The sequence below is a fragment of the Vitis vinifera genome, chromosome 17, assembly GCF_030704535.1.
Source record: "Vitis vinifera cultivar Pinot Noir 40024 chromosome 17, ASM3070453v1".
Lineage (NCBI taxonomy): Eukaryota > Viridiplantae > Streptophyta > Magnoliopsida > Vitales > Vitaceae > Vitis > Vitis vinifera.
The window spans coordinates 16,607,491-16,623,583 of NC_081821.1; the positions used below are offsets into that span (position 1 = coordinate 16,607,491).

The 16,093-nt window shown below is 35.9% G+C and overlaps 1 protein-coding gene across 1 annotated transcript in view; it reads right to left on the bottom strand.

Annotated features, from left to right (window-relative positions):
• Positions 1-2,891: 2,891 nt before the first annotated feature.
• The window catches only part of LOC100255247 (uncharacterized), a 58,445-nt gene continuing 45,243 nt past the window's right edge, over positions 2,892-16,093 (bottom strand). The window contains exons 9-10 of the mRNA XM_010665601.3: positions 4,778-4,999; positions 2,892-3,259 (exon numbers count right to left, since the gene is read on the bottom strand). Of these exons, the coding sequence (XP_010663903.1) occupies positions 3,106-3,259; positions 4,778-4,999 (376 nt within the window). The 3' untranslated portion in view covers positions 2,892-3,105. The remainder of the gene's footprint in view (positions 3,260-4,777; positions 5,000-16,093) is intronic.

A 16,093-nucleotide genomic window follows, 5' to 3' on the forward strand; every position in this document is an offset into this window, starting at 1 on the left:
AGTGTTACTTTTATATGAAAGCATTATAGACAATCAATCTTCTTAATTCTAGTAACACTCCCATCGAAAAATATATTTATTTAAATCTTCCTAAAGTATTATATATATATATATACAAAGTTATAACAAATATATTTTAAATCAATCGTAAAACTTAGGTTTGGCTTAACTTGTATTCTTTTAATTCAAAAGGGTAGTTATGTTTGAATAACTATTTAATCCGGTAGTTGGGAAATTGTATTTCAGCCAATAAAGAAGTAGTCGTGGCTGCCACATGGATTTGTTGGGTGATGTGGGTGGTAGGAAAAAAGGAATCCAAGGGCATTTTCAGCCAATGTTGGTGAGGCAAAGTTCCACCGCATGAAATGGGGACATTCTTTAGGGAAAAATGTACTACCCGTGAAAGGGTCTTTTTTGGGTTTTGTTTTCATCTAAAATTCCCAATTACAATACATTTACATAATTTTCCCATTGATTAATCCAGTGGGTAGAATCAATATAGCATGCATTTGTCTCCAAATTTGATTAAGCTGGTACATCATGTTTCTAACATAGGTTTTTGTCACAAATACATCTTTATTGAACAAGTAATTAATGTGTATTTCACAAGGAAAATAAATATAAACAAATGGACACAAAACCCAATAATGCTCAACCCCATTTCACATGAGGTAAATAAGTTCCAGTGCCAATTTTCCTGTGGTGCATAGATTCTACACAATACTCATGGTTGTGCCATCACTAAACCTATGAGATGTCCAACTCACCAAAAAATCTCAAAAACATTTTCTTCCTAACCCCATCCTAGAACTGTGGTGTGCCAATTATACACAATACTCATGGTCATGCCATCACTGAACCTAAACGACATCCAACTAAAAACTGCATCCCATCCTAAAACTGGAAACAACCAAGAAAGAAGGCATCCACCACAACCAATTTTACATGGAAATAAGACGATCACATAGAGCATAGGAAGATACCTTCAATGCAAATTTCTAGTATGGAATCGTCTTCCCATGTCAAAAAAAATTGCATGTTTTTTGAGAAAGTAAGGGGGAGGTTTGTCGCCGTTGTCCCCACATCACTATTGGGCCTCCACCATTAATGACTTCTCATTGCCTTAGGGCTCCACTAGATTCGTCTGGTTTTTTGGGGTTTCAAGGAATATTTACTTATTTTAATTTATAAAGAAACAGTGTGTTTATGTGGGTTGGGTTTTTTCAAGAAGGATGTTTGGGTTTTGTAATCTCATATCATTAGGTTTCATTCATACTTGTGGAGAGGGTAACGTGGCTACCACATCGGATTAATGGTCACTATGGGTGGAAGCCAAACAGCCCACCGAAGGGCATTTTTGGGGGGGCGGGGGGGGGGGGGGGGGGGGGGGGGGGGGGGGTGGTGGGGGGGGTGAACTTTTAAAGTGAATGAAATGAGCATTATTTGGGGTCAAATGGTACTCTACCTGAAAAGGACCTTTTTAGGTTCTGATTTCTTTGATTATTCTTCATTGCTACATATTTACAAAATTCTTCCCTTTTTATTAAGACATGAATGGGAATAGATTTAAATAAACAGGACAGGGTCAAGTGGTGGTGACCCACCTTACTCCCTTCCCTAGGTCTCCTTCCTTAACTTTTTTCTTGCAGGTTAGTGAGGAAAGAATCCCTCGAGGAAAATATAAGTAAGAATAGTGCCAAAAGAAAACGAAACAATTTAGAACATTTTTATAATTATCTTAATCTATAACTGATAGTTAACATGAAACCATCATTAAAATAAAATAAAAAAAGTCTGATCATTAAACTCTATCATTATTTTAATAAAAATTAAATAAAACAAAATAAATACATGATGAGCCACAACCTACCTTCTGTAAGTTCGGACGCTTGGATGGCTTTAATGGTGGTAGCATTACTCGTGGAAATTTCGACTACGAGCAGGCATGAAACTGAAACGGGGTAACTCAAAAAATACGGAAGTTCCCCCAAATTGACACACACAAGTATCCCCACTATTTTTTTGTAAAATAGAAAATAATAATTTCTATGTAAAAAATAAAAACTCCAAGAATCTTATATAATTTTCAAAAATTAAGATAATATAAAAAATTACTTATTTAGATATCTTCTTATTTTTTGTTTTTAAAAATAAAAAATGATAATAACTTGTATATAAAATTTAAAAACTCGTCAAGATTTAAAATAATAGTAACTTTTAATTTTTTTACTTCAAATTCTAAAAATAATTTTTAAGAATAACCATGAATGCATATTTTTTGTATAAAAGTTATTAATATTTTTTATTTTTAAAATTATAAAATAAAAAATATCTGCAAATGAAAACTAAAATATATTAAGATGGTTAATTCCCACCATTATTCATCAATTCAATAGTTGTTTACTTCCGATTTCCATCCTAATTGCCCATCGGGCGTCATCGACATCCGGAATATTGACGAAATATCCAATTTCAAACCTTGCTTAAAAGACATTTTTTGGAGTTACTATTTTTCAATTTAATAGAAAAAGGGCCTCTTTGACCTCTTTTTAGGGAATAAACACGACTCCCACATCGTAAGCTTTTAGCTTTCTGGATCCTCATGAAATACATGTCTTCCCAGGAAAATCTCTATTTTAAAAATGTGTACCATTCCGAGAACAAGACCATGAGCCTTTTAATAATACTTCATTTGTGGGAAGAATATCAAGAAATAGGAATTCAACCAAAACATCTTTTTCCTAAGCTGAGATTAATTAATAAATTTTAATGAACGATTTTTGAAATTTTAAATAATTTTTTCATTTCGATACAAAAATCACCCTTTAATTGAATAAATTATTATATTATTTAAAAATAAGATATTAATAATTTCATTTTCACTCTTATCATTCAAAAATAAACTATATATATTCTGAATATTCCGAAAGTGAATTTTAAAGGGCCTAAAATAAAAAATCTCAAACTGGAGCTTGTAATCATTTTGGTTACAAAAATGTAAAAACGGAAGGGCATAATATACATGTTTCCTCTGGTGAGTGATGGTTTCACATATACGTTTTAACACCTCCCTCAGTAATATGGGGGGGAAGTAGTTGTCGCCTGTCAGGGTCCCACATCATCTTGCAGAAGAATCTCATAGATGTCCGTCCTCACATTCAATTCCTTATCCCTCATTACTTCCTGCAGATCTGACATCTCTTTTGCACTTAAAACGCTCTTCAGCTTCAGAAATCCATCAAGCCATAGCTTCTTGGACCTGCGAATTTCATTTACATTACTCATAATTACTTCACAAACATACCCAACTCTTTAACATTCCTATATTTGTGTTTTTCTATGATACCCAAAATGCCTTTTCCTTGGCACCAATACTAAAAAGTGCCACCAAGTCGGAGAATGAGAATGGGGACTTGGATTCCAAAATAATGAATTTTTTATTCTTGTTCTGACTCTAAAAAACAATTCAAAAACATTAATAAATAGGAAAGGATGCTGGATTTGGATTCAATATGCATATCATACTCCTTAACACCCTCCCTCACATGCGGTCTCCTTCCCATACGTGAAAAGATACCATAGAATTACAAATTAGGGGAAAAGATACCAAATAAACAAAGGGGAAAGATACATAAGCAAATAACTATAAATTTGGATTCATGGATAACAAGACAAATGGGGAAATGCAAATTGTAGAGAGACAGCTCGAGCATTAGACCTTCCGTCAAACCACGCTCTGATATCATGTTGAACAACCAATTTTCCTAAAAGCTTAAGCTTGCAAGATAAGGATTCAATATGCATATCATACTCCTTAACAAAGGAATCGATTTCTCATTCCCATTCCCATTCCCCTTCCCATTCCCCATTCCAAGGTTCCAAACATGGCCAGGAGTCTACCTACAAAGAGGTTCACTTTTTGGGATCAGAGGTGGCATATGAGAGTGGCATATTTGGGCCACAAACAGCAGCTACAACCCTTTCTCAAATCTGCTTCATCTATGAAGAGTTGAAGTTGGCAAACACCGTCAATGCTGCTGTTAAAAGGGAAACATTGGGCAACATTCCTATTCTTTGTGTTATCTAGTAGAGAATTCATATGCAAATGCTAAGAGTGATAAATTATTTGATGGGTAAACTTTACTTTTGGGAACAACATGGAATTGAGGCTAGAACCTCCTCATCCCCACCTGAACCCCTTTGCCATCCAAGCCAGGTCTCAAGTGACTAGAAAGATAATTTAGAATGATAACATTGGGAGAAGGAAGGCCTACAAATAGATACTACTGGTGCAAGGATATTTATTATTTTTCCATGAACTACAACCCTACAAAGCATGACATGTTTTGAAGTGATTTCCATGAAAACGTTTTTAACCTATCGTACCTTTTCCATGTAACACTTCCATCAGAAACACTTTTATGGAGCATTGTTTATAAACAAAGAAATATTTTGAAAATGTTTTTGCTGGTAGGATAACAAAAACATAATCTGAGGGGGGAAAAAATTATCTACCAAGTGCTAATCCAAAAATTACTTCCAAGTGATTCTCTATATTTTTAGACGTGATTCTTGTAACTTTATTAAATGCCTAACTTTTGTAAGAAAAGCTCTTCCAAGGATTAGGAAGCACTTTTAACCCTCCAAGAATCACTCTCAAATGGACTCTAAATGCAAAATCTATAAACAAAAGGCATTTACAAGCAAATAATTAGATAAAATACAGCTTTATAAGTGCATTTATAAAGCACAACCTCAACTAGAGAACAACTCTTACCATGGACAGGCATGGATAGCACGGAAAAAAACTCGTCGAGCTGCAGAAGGATTGCTTGCTATATCAATCTCGTATGCAATGTAGCAACGCCAGAGTAGTACTGAGTGGCGCAACCTATCATTTGACAATGCTCTTTCAAACAATCCATGAATTCTATGCTGGGAGCCACCTCTGATCAATTCATATGACACTGCAAAGAGCCAAACCATCACAGATGGTTTTCTGAGGATACGGCAAAAAATAGAAAATTATCAGCATCCATGGCATAAGTGAATAAAATATTGGAAGCAGCATCACATTAACTGATATCTAGCTGTAAAAAAAAAACTGAGATGCAACAAAATATTAGATCTTCAAGACAAACCAAATCTGGAAACCAAATAGAGGTAGCAGCAAGTTATGCAAACAGATGAAAAACAACTTGCACTATAAATTAAATGCATTTATTCATCTATTAGTGGCTAAATAGTGATGGTGGACTCTTTCACAGAGAAAAAGGTAGCAAAATTCTGAATTACTTCACTATCAAACACAGGCATTTTTTTATAGGCAAGTAAAAGAGTATATTAGTAGCACCTAGAAAAGAAAGGCTTGGCAAAGTCCACAGAACATATATAGAGGATGCCAAGAGGCATAGATTAAAAAAAGGGAAAAAAGGGGGCCAACAAAAAACAAAATCCCCCATTTACCTAGTCCCCAACCAATCTAAAAATCTACCATGGACATGGTCCCATCTATGCACCTCCAAGCCCAAGATAAAACATTACAAAGAAGCAAGGATTTTACCACTTGATCCGACTTCTCAATACTTTCAAATGGCCTTTGATTTCTCTCCTTCCATATAATGTCCAAAACACACAAAAAGAGACAGCTCTGCAAAACCTTTTTGTTCTTTCACCATAAAACTAACCTAAGAGTTTCTCTTACCAATGAATAAAGAGAAAACCAACTAACATGAAACCCTTACTTTAGCATAATATAGGAAAATGTGGTCAATAGATTCTTCTTGTTCTTTGCTAAGAAAGCATTTGTTCACCAAAGATTACCCTCTCCTTGCAGCTAATCTAAAGTAAAGAGTTTTCCCCAAGATGCTTCCCAAGCAAAATATTCCACTTTTGTTGAGGCCCACCAATTCCAAACAACTATCACTGGTAATGACTGATTTTTCCTGCACCAAAAATTCTTAGAAACATTTAACTGAAAGTTTACCCTTCATCCATCCACTCCATCTTATCCTTCACGTCCCTTTTCACCAACTTTCCTTGAAGCCTTAAGAGATATGACTCAACCCTTTCCATCTCCCAATCAATTAGAGTCCTTGAAAAGCAAGGATTCCAATGATCTCCCTTACCTACCTATTCCAAGACATTCATTACTCATGCATTCTTAGTTAAATTTATGGTGTCCAACGAGGGAAAGGACAGGCTCAAAGAAGAATCACCACACCATCTTTCTAGAACATCACCCTCCAACCATTTCCCACAAAAAAATGAGGTTCTATAATTGATACCATCCCAAGCTCTCCTTATAATCTTCCACAACCCTACTATAAAACTAACCCTACTTTCTTAAGAACACCAAGCCCCAATCATAATTGTTAAGTTGTAAAATGTATCATCTAATGTTTGTCTTGTCTTTTCTTTTTGTTTCTTTTTTTTTTCTTTTTCTTTTTGGTTTTGTATCTTGTATCGTACCATATTATGTGTTGTAAGTTTTTTATATGGGTTTTTTTTATAAGTAAATTTTGTCCCCATTAAGACTTAAACCTGAAGCCTCCCACAAACCCTCAAGGGAAAGTTTTCTAAATAGTGAAAAATTAAATAGAAAAAAATGTATACATGTACACATATATTGAAAGCACTTAAGAACAACCAATTTTATAAAAGATAGTAGGATTTAAAGATTTTTAGCTATATCATACCATATAAAGCATTGAATACTACAGCTTTGAAAAGTTCAATTTAACAAAATTTGAGTTTAATGTATAGGTTGATCACAAAAATATACCTATTAAATTTTTAATAATTTTTAGTTCAAATTGTACTAAGCATATATATTTATATGTATTGTTGATATATATGTCTTTATATGATCATCTCTGAAGTTTTAACTTGTTATATTTTCAAGACTAATATATTAAATAAAAGTTTATATTCATCGATTACAATCATTTTCAATGTCAAAATTCAAATCATTTAAATGAAAATCCCTCCAAAAAGTGCTTTTTAAACTAACCTTTGATCATTGCCCAATCATCCTAAATACCAATCCATTTAAGTGAGGTCTAGCTTCATTCAAGTTTGAGGGCATGTGGTCATTTCACCTAGATTTCAAGGAGAGACTCAGTTCTTGGTGGCCTGGGTGTTAGGTTGGCGGTTGGAAAGGTCAGAAATTCATAAAGAAGTGAAATGCAATTCTAAATTAAAAGAATGGAATGAGGTGCCCTTTGGAAATTTAAAGGAAAAAAGAATATTCTTTGACATTGTCATCATTGACATTAATGAGCAAAAAGGGAATCTAACTTCTGAATTTTCAACAATGAGAGCTTTAAGGGTAACTGGAGGAGTTACTTGTAAAGAAAGAGGTTCATTAGAGAGAGAAAAACTAGGGTCAAACAAATAAAAGAATGATATTACAATTCTCAATACATCCATGGGGCGGTCAATGGTAGGTAAAATAGGAAGTTCATAAAATCCTTACTATTTGAAGAGGTAGTAACTCTAGGCAAGATTGAAAATATTTCAAAGGAGATAGTGCACTTTTTTTATGAGCTATACTCCAAACCCCAGGCAATTCTTGAAGGATAGAAGGATTGAATTGGTCTCTCATATCTGGAGAGAGTGATGTATGGTTGAACCATCCTTTTTCAAAAAATAAAGGCATATGTTTTGTCGTTTTCAGTTGAACAAGGAAAAGGCCCCCAGGCTTGATTGTTTTACCATTCCTATGTATGAAGAGTGTTGGGATGTGATTAAAGAGGTTCTTATGGGGTGCTCTTGGGGTTCCACTAATGGAATAATAAATCAAAGTACCAATGTCACATCCATCACTCTAGTGCCAAACCAAAAAAATCTCATATTTCAAACCTATCAATTTGGCTACCATTCTATATAAGATTATAACTAAGGTTTCATCAAGGTACAGACGCAAAAATCTCCATGAAACCATCTACATCTCCCAAGGAACCTTGGTTAAGGGGAGACAAATTTGAGATGATGTTCTGATTGCCAATGAAATGGTGGATGAGAAAGGTGCTCAAGGAATGAAAGAGTAGTCTTCAAAATAGATTTTGAAAAGACACATGATCATGTGGACTAGGGTTTTTTGGATCATGTACTAGAGAGAGGGTTGAGCACAATATGGAGATCTTGGATGAGGGGTTGCTTGTCTTCAATAATTTTTGCAATCCTAGTAAATGGAAATGTCAAAGGTTAGGTTAAGGCAAGAGATTTAGGATAATGAGATCGTCTTTCCCTATTCCTTTTCACCATTGCAGCTAATGTCTTAAGTGGGGTGATGATCAAAGCGGATGAAAGTGGTTTATCAAAGGGCTTCATGATGGGCACGAATACAACAAGAATGTCTCTTTCACAATTTACAGATGACACTCTATTTTTTTTTGTAGAACCTCTCCGAAAAATTTGCAAAACCTCAAACTAATCCTATTGTTTTTTAAGCTAATATCAAGGATTAAGATCAATTTAGATAAGAGTATTTGCTATGGTATCAATATAGGTTAGAATTTAGTCTTCAGGTTGGCCTTGATGCATGATTGTAAAGTTTAGGATGACCTTTATTTTATCTAGGCCTTCCATTAGAAGGGAATATGAAGCCAAACAAATTTTAGAATCTAGTAGTTGAAAGAACCTTGAGGAAACTAGATGGGTGGAAAAAAAGTCTTTTTGTCTTTAAAGGGTAGAATAACTATAATTCAATCATGCTTATCTTACATCTCTAGCTTTTTCTTATCCCTTTCCAATATTCCGACAACAACAACTTTAAAGAATGAGAAATTGTAAAGGGATTTTCTTTGGTCGGGGTTGAGGAGGGTAAAAAAAAAATCATCTTATTATTAGGGGGGCATAGTGTGTAAGCTAAAGGAGTTTGGAGGTTTAGGGCTTTAGAAGACTTCTTTGAGGAATTATGCTCTCTTAAGAAAGTGGCTTTGGAGGTTCCCTAGGGAAAGTTCTACTATGTGGTATCAAGTTATTTCGAGTATTTATGGGAGAAATCCTAATGGATGAGACGCTTACATTCTAGTCAAATGGTCACATAAATGCCCTTGGAAGGCCATTACATAAGTATTTTAGAATTTTTCTCCACACACTCGCTTTGTGGTGGGTGATAGAGCAAGAATTAGTTTCTAGGAAGATTTGTGGTGGGAAAATCATCATTGTGTTCACAATTTTAAAATCTTTACAAAGTTATCACAATAAAAAATCTCATTGTATTAGTTGTCCTTAGTAACCCTTCTTATCTTTCTTAGAACCTTAACTTCGTTCATAACCTCATTGATTTGGAAATTAAGAACCTAGAAACACTCATGTCCTCACTCACTCTTGTGCAATTGTCTCCATCTATCGTAGATACAAGAGCTTGGTCTTTATCCTCTACAAGTTTATACTCAATAAAATCATTCCTTTTTGGCCTTGTCTAATTTATCAAATCCAGTTTCTTTCTTTCCAACTAAATTTTTATGCAATTCAAAAGCCTCATCTAACATCAAAGCCTTTGTTTGGTTAGCAGCACATAAGAAGGCAAACACCAATGACATGCTACAATTGAGAACAAATTGCTTAGTCCTAATTAGTGCATTTTATGCATGAGAAGCAAAGAATTGATCGATTATCTCTTTCTACATTGTCGGTTGTTGAAAAAGTGATAAGGAAACCATGTAGAGTTGTATTTGGCTAGAAGTATATTTAGGAGATTTGGTTACCTTGTATATCCCTGATTTATAGGAATCTCATTTAGGGTAATTACCTTTTTTTTTAAGCTTCCTTACTATGTAATTAGAAATGTATATCCCTGATTTGGTTACCCATTTTTTTAGCCCTATACTCTTATTATTTTAATAATAATAATACATTTCAGAAAATCCTCCCAATTGACATGGTATCAAAGCTTTAGGCTCTTTGAGATTTTTTTGATTGTTGGTGTTGACTGTTTTGCAATTTCAAGCCTTTTTTGTCATCGTTTTTCTACTTGAACCTTTTTTTTTGTTATTTGATTGGCCTTCGTTGCCTTAGAAATCAATCCGTGTTATTCAAATCCACTTCTTTTCCCTCGGTTTCATTCCTTCCATAGAAAATATGTCAGAAACAACTGAAGTCACCAAAGTTTGAGACAAATGTAGCAAAACAAACATCCAACCAAAGTCTGAGGTTTATTAGGGATTTTAACGATTGGGAATTGGATATGGTAGGCAACTTGCTTCATGTTTTGAGGGGTCACAGGATAACTTTGGAGGAAGATTCGGTTTTTTGGAAGGAAGGAAGAAACGGGCAGTTTGGAGTAAAGAAAGCATACAGCCTGTTGGAAAGCCCTTTGATGGCCGTTTTTCCAAAAAATAACATATGGGTGGAGAGAGTTCCAACTAAAATTGTGTTCTTCGCATGGGAAGCCGCTTGGGGGAAGATTATGACTCTTGATAGACTTCAGAAGAGAGAGTGGCAGCTTCCCAATCGTTATTTTTTGTGTGATTGTGAAGAGGAAAATGTAAATCACATTCTCATACATTGTACAATGGCTAGAGTGCTGTGGGATTTAGTTTTGGGATTGTTTGGGGTTCAATGGGTGTTTCCAGAAACTATAAAGGAGGTTTTATTTAGTTAAAGGGGATCCTTTGTGGGGAAAAAAATGAAAAAACTTTGGAATTCCATTCTGTTGTTTATTTTTTGAACGGCTTTGAAGGAGAGGAATATACTAGCTTTTAGGGGAGGGGGGTGTGTTAGCAATTCAGAAACTTAAATATTCTTTTGTTTGTAATATATGGGGTTGGGCTAAATTGTATTTTGGAGAGGAGTTGCCTTCCCTCATAGGCTTTCTGGAGTGGTTAGCCTCCAGATAAGGGGTGGTGGGTTTTTTTGGTTTTTTGCTTGTGAGGCCTTAGTAGCCTTGTATACCCCCTGTATACTTTGTGGCTATTTTGCCTCTTTTTATTGAATTTTGTGCTTACTTATCAAAAAAAAAGCAAGCATCCAGCCATGAGAGATCTACCAAACATCTAGGTTGCCTATTGATTGAATGGTAAGAATTATCTCAAGTGGTCTCAACTAGTCCGTACGTTCTTGAAAGGAAGAGGCAACTGACTCATCTAAATGGTATAGGACCAAGTTGAAAAGATCCTAAATTTGAAGCATGGAATGAAGAAGATTTAATGGTGATGTCCTGGTTATGGAATAACATGGCATCCAAGATCACCGACACTTGTGTGTTTCTTGACACGACCAAGGAAGTCTAGGATTCTATTCTTGAGACATTCAAAGGTCAATGATGTTGCGAAAATTTATGAGACAAAACGAAGATGTCAGATGCAAAACAAGGTACTTGTTCTATCACAAAGTACTCGAATTATTTTAAGGGACTGTGGTAGGAGATGGATCTCTATCAAAACAAATAAATGAAGTGCACCGATGATGCGTCTCTCTTGAAGAGATCTATTGAAAAGGATAGAATCTATGATTTTCTAGTTGGGCTAAATATGGAATTTGATCATGTTCGAGTGCAGATATTGGGAAAAGGAGACCTTCATTAAACGAGACTATTGCTATAATAAGGGCAGAAGAAGGCAAACGTGGAGTAATGATTGAAACTCAAAGTACTGAGAGCTCGACTTTGGTAACAAAGAAAGCAAACCTAAAAATGATGGCACCCAATCAACAGCGTAGCGGAGAAAATGGTCAATCAAACTTATCTAGAGCCATTAAGATGAACTCTCTAGGGTGCACATACTACAAAAAGCCTTAGCATACTAGAGAAAAGTGCTAGAAATGAGAATAGTTTGTCTTTGTCATTACTTTTTAAGTCTTCCATGTCAAATAAAGACAAGAACTGGCTTTATCACTATCAACCTGGTCATCCTTCGTTTAGTGTTTTTAAACTCATGTTTCCTTTATTGTTCAAGGAAATAAGCATAGAACATTTTCATTGTACTATTTATGAATTGGCAAAGCACAAATGTGCTTCTTTTCAAATAAGCAATAAAAAAACCACTATTCCTTTCTCTCTAATTCATAATGACATTTGGGGTCCTTCAACAATTCCAAATATTTATGGGGCTCGTCGTTTGTTTTCTTTATTGATGATTGTACTCGTGTGACATGGATTTATCTTTTACAAAACAAATCAAATGTGAGTTTAGTATTTCCCATCTTTTTTTTTTTTTTTTTTGATAGGAAACGACAAAAGAATATATTGATAAAAAGAAGGTACAATAGAAGGATGAGGAATCCTCCCACCAAAGAAAAACAAGACTACAAGTAATCAAATATAAGAAAATACAAAGAGGGAAAGCAAACACTCTAGTTACACACCGCTAACCAATCAAGTTGTAACACGTTAAGAGGTATCCCCTTAAAAACCTTAGAACAAAAAGCCCAAAGAGAAGCAAGAAAATGAATAGAATCCCAAGATACTCTGAATTCCTTGCTTTATCCTAAAAAATCCTTACATTTCTTTCCCGCCACACCACCCACATTAACGCGATGCACGCGTCTTGCCATAAAACAATCCCTCTCTTAGAAGATCCAAAACATTAAAATTAGTAGATAACATGTCAGAGATGCTCCTTGGGGAACCCAATCCGTCTTTGCTAATTGAAATAATCTGTGTCACAACCCCATCGTCAAAGAGCAATGGAGGAAAAGGTGATCTACTGTTTCTCCATGCTTCATGCACAACTTACATATGTCGGGACTAAGTGCTTTGTGGGGTCTTCTCAATTGTAGCAAGTCATTAGTATTAACCTTCTTGTGAGCCACCAACCAGACAAAGGACTTGACTTTGAAGGGGACTTGAGAATTCCAGACAAACTTGGTAGGGAAAACTGGAGGCGACTCAGAATATTAAGATAAGGCCAGAAATAAAGATTTGACTGTGAAAAATCCTGAAGGAGATAAAGACCAGGATCTCTTATCTAGAACCGAAGGTGATATGTGTAGACGATCAAGAGACCACATAAGGCCTTCTAAATCTTCTATCTCAAAATCAGAAAGATTTCAATGAAAATTGAAATTCCAAGAGAAAGGGCGGGTATATCTAAGAATTGATGAAATAGTAGCATTTTTATTCGTGACTACGCTAAGTAATCTTGGATATTGGACTCCCAAAGGTTGATCCCCCCACCACAAGTCTTCCCAGAACCGAATTTTATCCCCGTCACCTACCACAAACCGAGTAAACTTGGAAAACTCTTAGAAGACTAGTGCAATGGCCTTCCAAGGACAACGATGTGACCATCTAACTATATTGTTACATCCCAACCATTGGAGTGTGATCCATAAATGCTTAAGATAACCTGATGCCACATAACTGAACCCTCCCTAGGATATCTCCACAACCACTTCCCTAAAAGACCGACATTCCTTACAGAAATCTTTCCAAAACCCAATCCCCCTCTCGATTTCGGCTTACACACTACATCCCAACTAACCAAACGGTCTCTTTTGCCTTCCCCTACGCCTGACCATAAAAAATTTCTTTGCAATCTCTCAATTTTTGCTACCACTAAGGCGGGAATCTTAAACAAGGAGAGAAAGTAACATGGCATATGGGTGAGACAAGATTGAATAAGGGTTATCTTGCCTCCAAAAGATAAATACGCCTTTTGCCACCCATCTAATCTCCTTGATATACTCTCAATCACAGGATCCCAAAAACCACAAGCCTTAGGATTCCCTCCCAGAGGAAGACCCAGGTAAAGTATAGGCCACCCAGAAGCCTTGCAGTCAAGCATCTCGGCCAACCTAGAAAGACGATTCTATTCAAGATTAATGCCATAGATATTGCTTTTGTCAAGATTAACTTTCAACCCGGAAATATGCCCAAACACTAGCAGAACATTCTTAAGGGTCATCATATCCTCTTCTCAAGTACTAGAAAAGAAAATGGTATCATCTGCAAATTGTAAATGGGATACCCTTGTTCTGTTCCTACCCACCCTAAAACCCTCCAAGACGTTTCTCTCCTCAGCTCTCAATAACATCCTACTCAATACATCTGCCATTATAGTGAACAAAAAAGGGGATAAAGGGTCGCCTTGTCTTAAACCTCTAGATGCCTTAACCCACCCTTTCGCATTACTGTTCACTAGGACTGCAAAAGAAACCGAGGACAAGCAACCTCTCATCCATTTCCTCCATCTAGGACTAAACCCCTTCATCTCCAACACATGATCCAAAAAATCCCAACTCACATGGTCATAGGCCTTTTCAAAGTCAATTTTGAATACAACTCCTTTCTCCCCTGATCTTCTTTTCTCATCCACTATCTCATTGGCTATGAGAACTGCATCCAAAATTTGTCTCCCTTGAACGAAGGCTCCTTGAGTAGAATGGATGGTTTCGTGAAGTACCCCTCTTAGACGCCCAGCTAACACTTTGACTATTATCTTGTAAAGACTAGTGATCAAGCTAATAAGTCTATAGTCTGAGATTCTCTTTGACATGCTTTTTTTGGGTAACAGAACTATAAAGGAAGCGTTGGTGCTTTGATTGATAATTCCGCTCCTATGAAATTCTGCAAACACTCTCACTAGATTCTCCTTTATCACTTCCCAACAATCTTGAAACACTACAATGGTAAAGCCATCCGGCCTCGGAGCCTTATCCCTATCCAACTGAAAAATGGCCTTAGAAATCTCTTTTTTAGTAAAGAGGGATTCCAACCTAGACACACTCTCACCAGAAATAGGGGACCAATCTAAGCCTTCCACTCTCCAAGGTTCTCCAGAAGGACTCGCGTAGAGCTTTTCGAAATACTTTAATATCTCCTCTTTGATGCTCTTTGAATTATTCAACATTAGGCCACTTTCATTCTCCAACTCCTTGATAAATTTCCTATTTCGCCTGCCATTGGCCACTTTATGAAAAAAATTTGAGTTACAATCCCCTTCTTTTACCCATTTCACCCTAGCTTTTTGTCTCCAATGTATTTCTTCCCTCAAAATCAACTCCTCTAGCTCCCCTTTTCTTAAGGCTCTCTGCACTAAAAGTTCAGGGGATAGGCCCCCTTCTTGCTCCAAGGGATCAAAGTTAGCTAACTCAGATAAGATATCTTTTTTCCTTTTACTTAGCTCTCCAAAAGAAGTCTTATTCCACTCTTTCAATTTGGCTTTAACGAACTGTAATTTCCTCATGAACTTGTGCCCTTCCCACCTATTTCCTTGAAACTCTCTCCACCAACTTCCAAAACTCTCCTTAAAACTAGGATGTTGCAACCACATATTCTCAAACCTGAACGGCGTTGGTCCCCACTTGAACGGATTGGTTTCCAAGACAATCGGCCAATGATCCGATGTCCATCTTGAAAGTACTCCTTGAAGACTTTGAGGAAATACTTGTTCCCACTCATTTGAGTACAGGAAACAATCTAATCTCTTGCATACTGGATTCTCTTGCATGTTTTACCACGTAAATGATGCGCTCCTTAAAGGTGAACCTATCAATTCGCAATCTCTTATGAAATCATCAAAATCCTTCATGCTTGGGGTTAATCTAGAACCTCCCAATTTTTCTGAACTTCTCCTTATGACATTAAAATCGCCGCCCACACATCCCATCTTTTTCAATATGGTTAAAAATCAATTAAGGGTTGAAATCAAAAGGTTTGGTCAAATAATGCAAGGGATTACGTTAATCAATTTTTGTCTCCATTCTTTTAAAAGGAAGGCATAATCCATGAATCATCTCGTGTCAACACATCCCAACAAAATGTAGTTACAAAGAGGGAAAATGGTTATCTTTTAAGAACCACGAGAGCTTTTCTTTTTCAAAAAAAAATGTTCCTAAAAATTACTAGGGAGAGGTTGTTTTAACTGTTGTACATATTATAAGTAGTTTTTTTTCTTGAGTGCTTGACTTTAAAAGTCTCATGCAAGTTTTGTCTACATTCTTTCCAAATTTCAACGCTTCAAACATTTGTCCCCAGAATCTTTGGTTGTGTTTGCCTTTGTCCACATTCATTCTCAAAACAGGGGTAAATTAGACCCAAGAGCTCTTCAATGTGTTTTTCTGGGGTATTCTTCTATTCAAAAAGGGTACAAGTGTTATCATCCTTCCACAAGAAAATTTTATCTCTGCAGATGTCACTTTTACC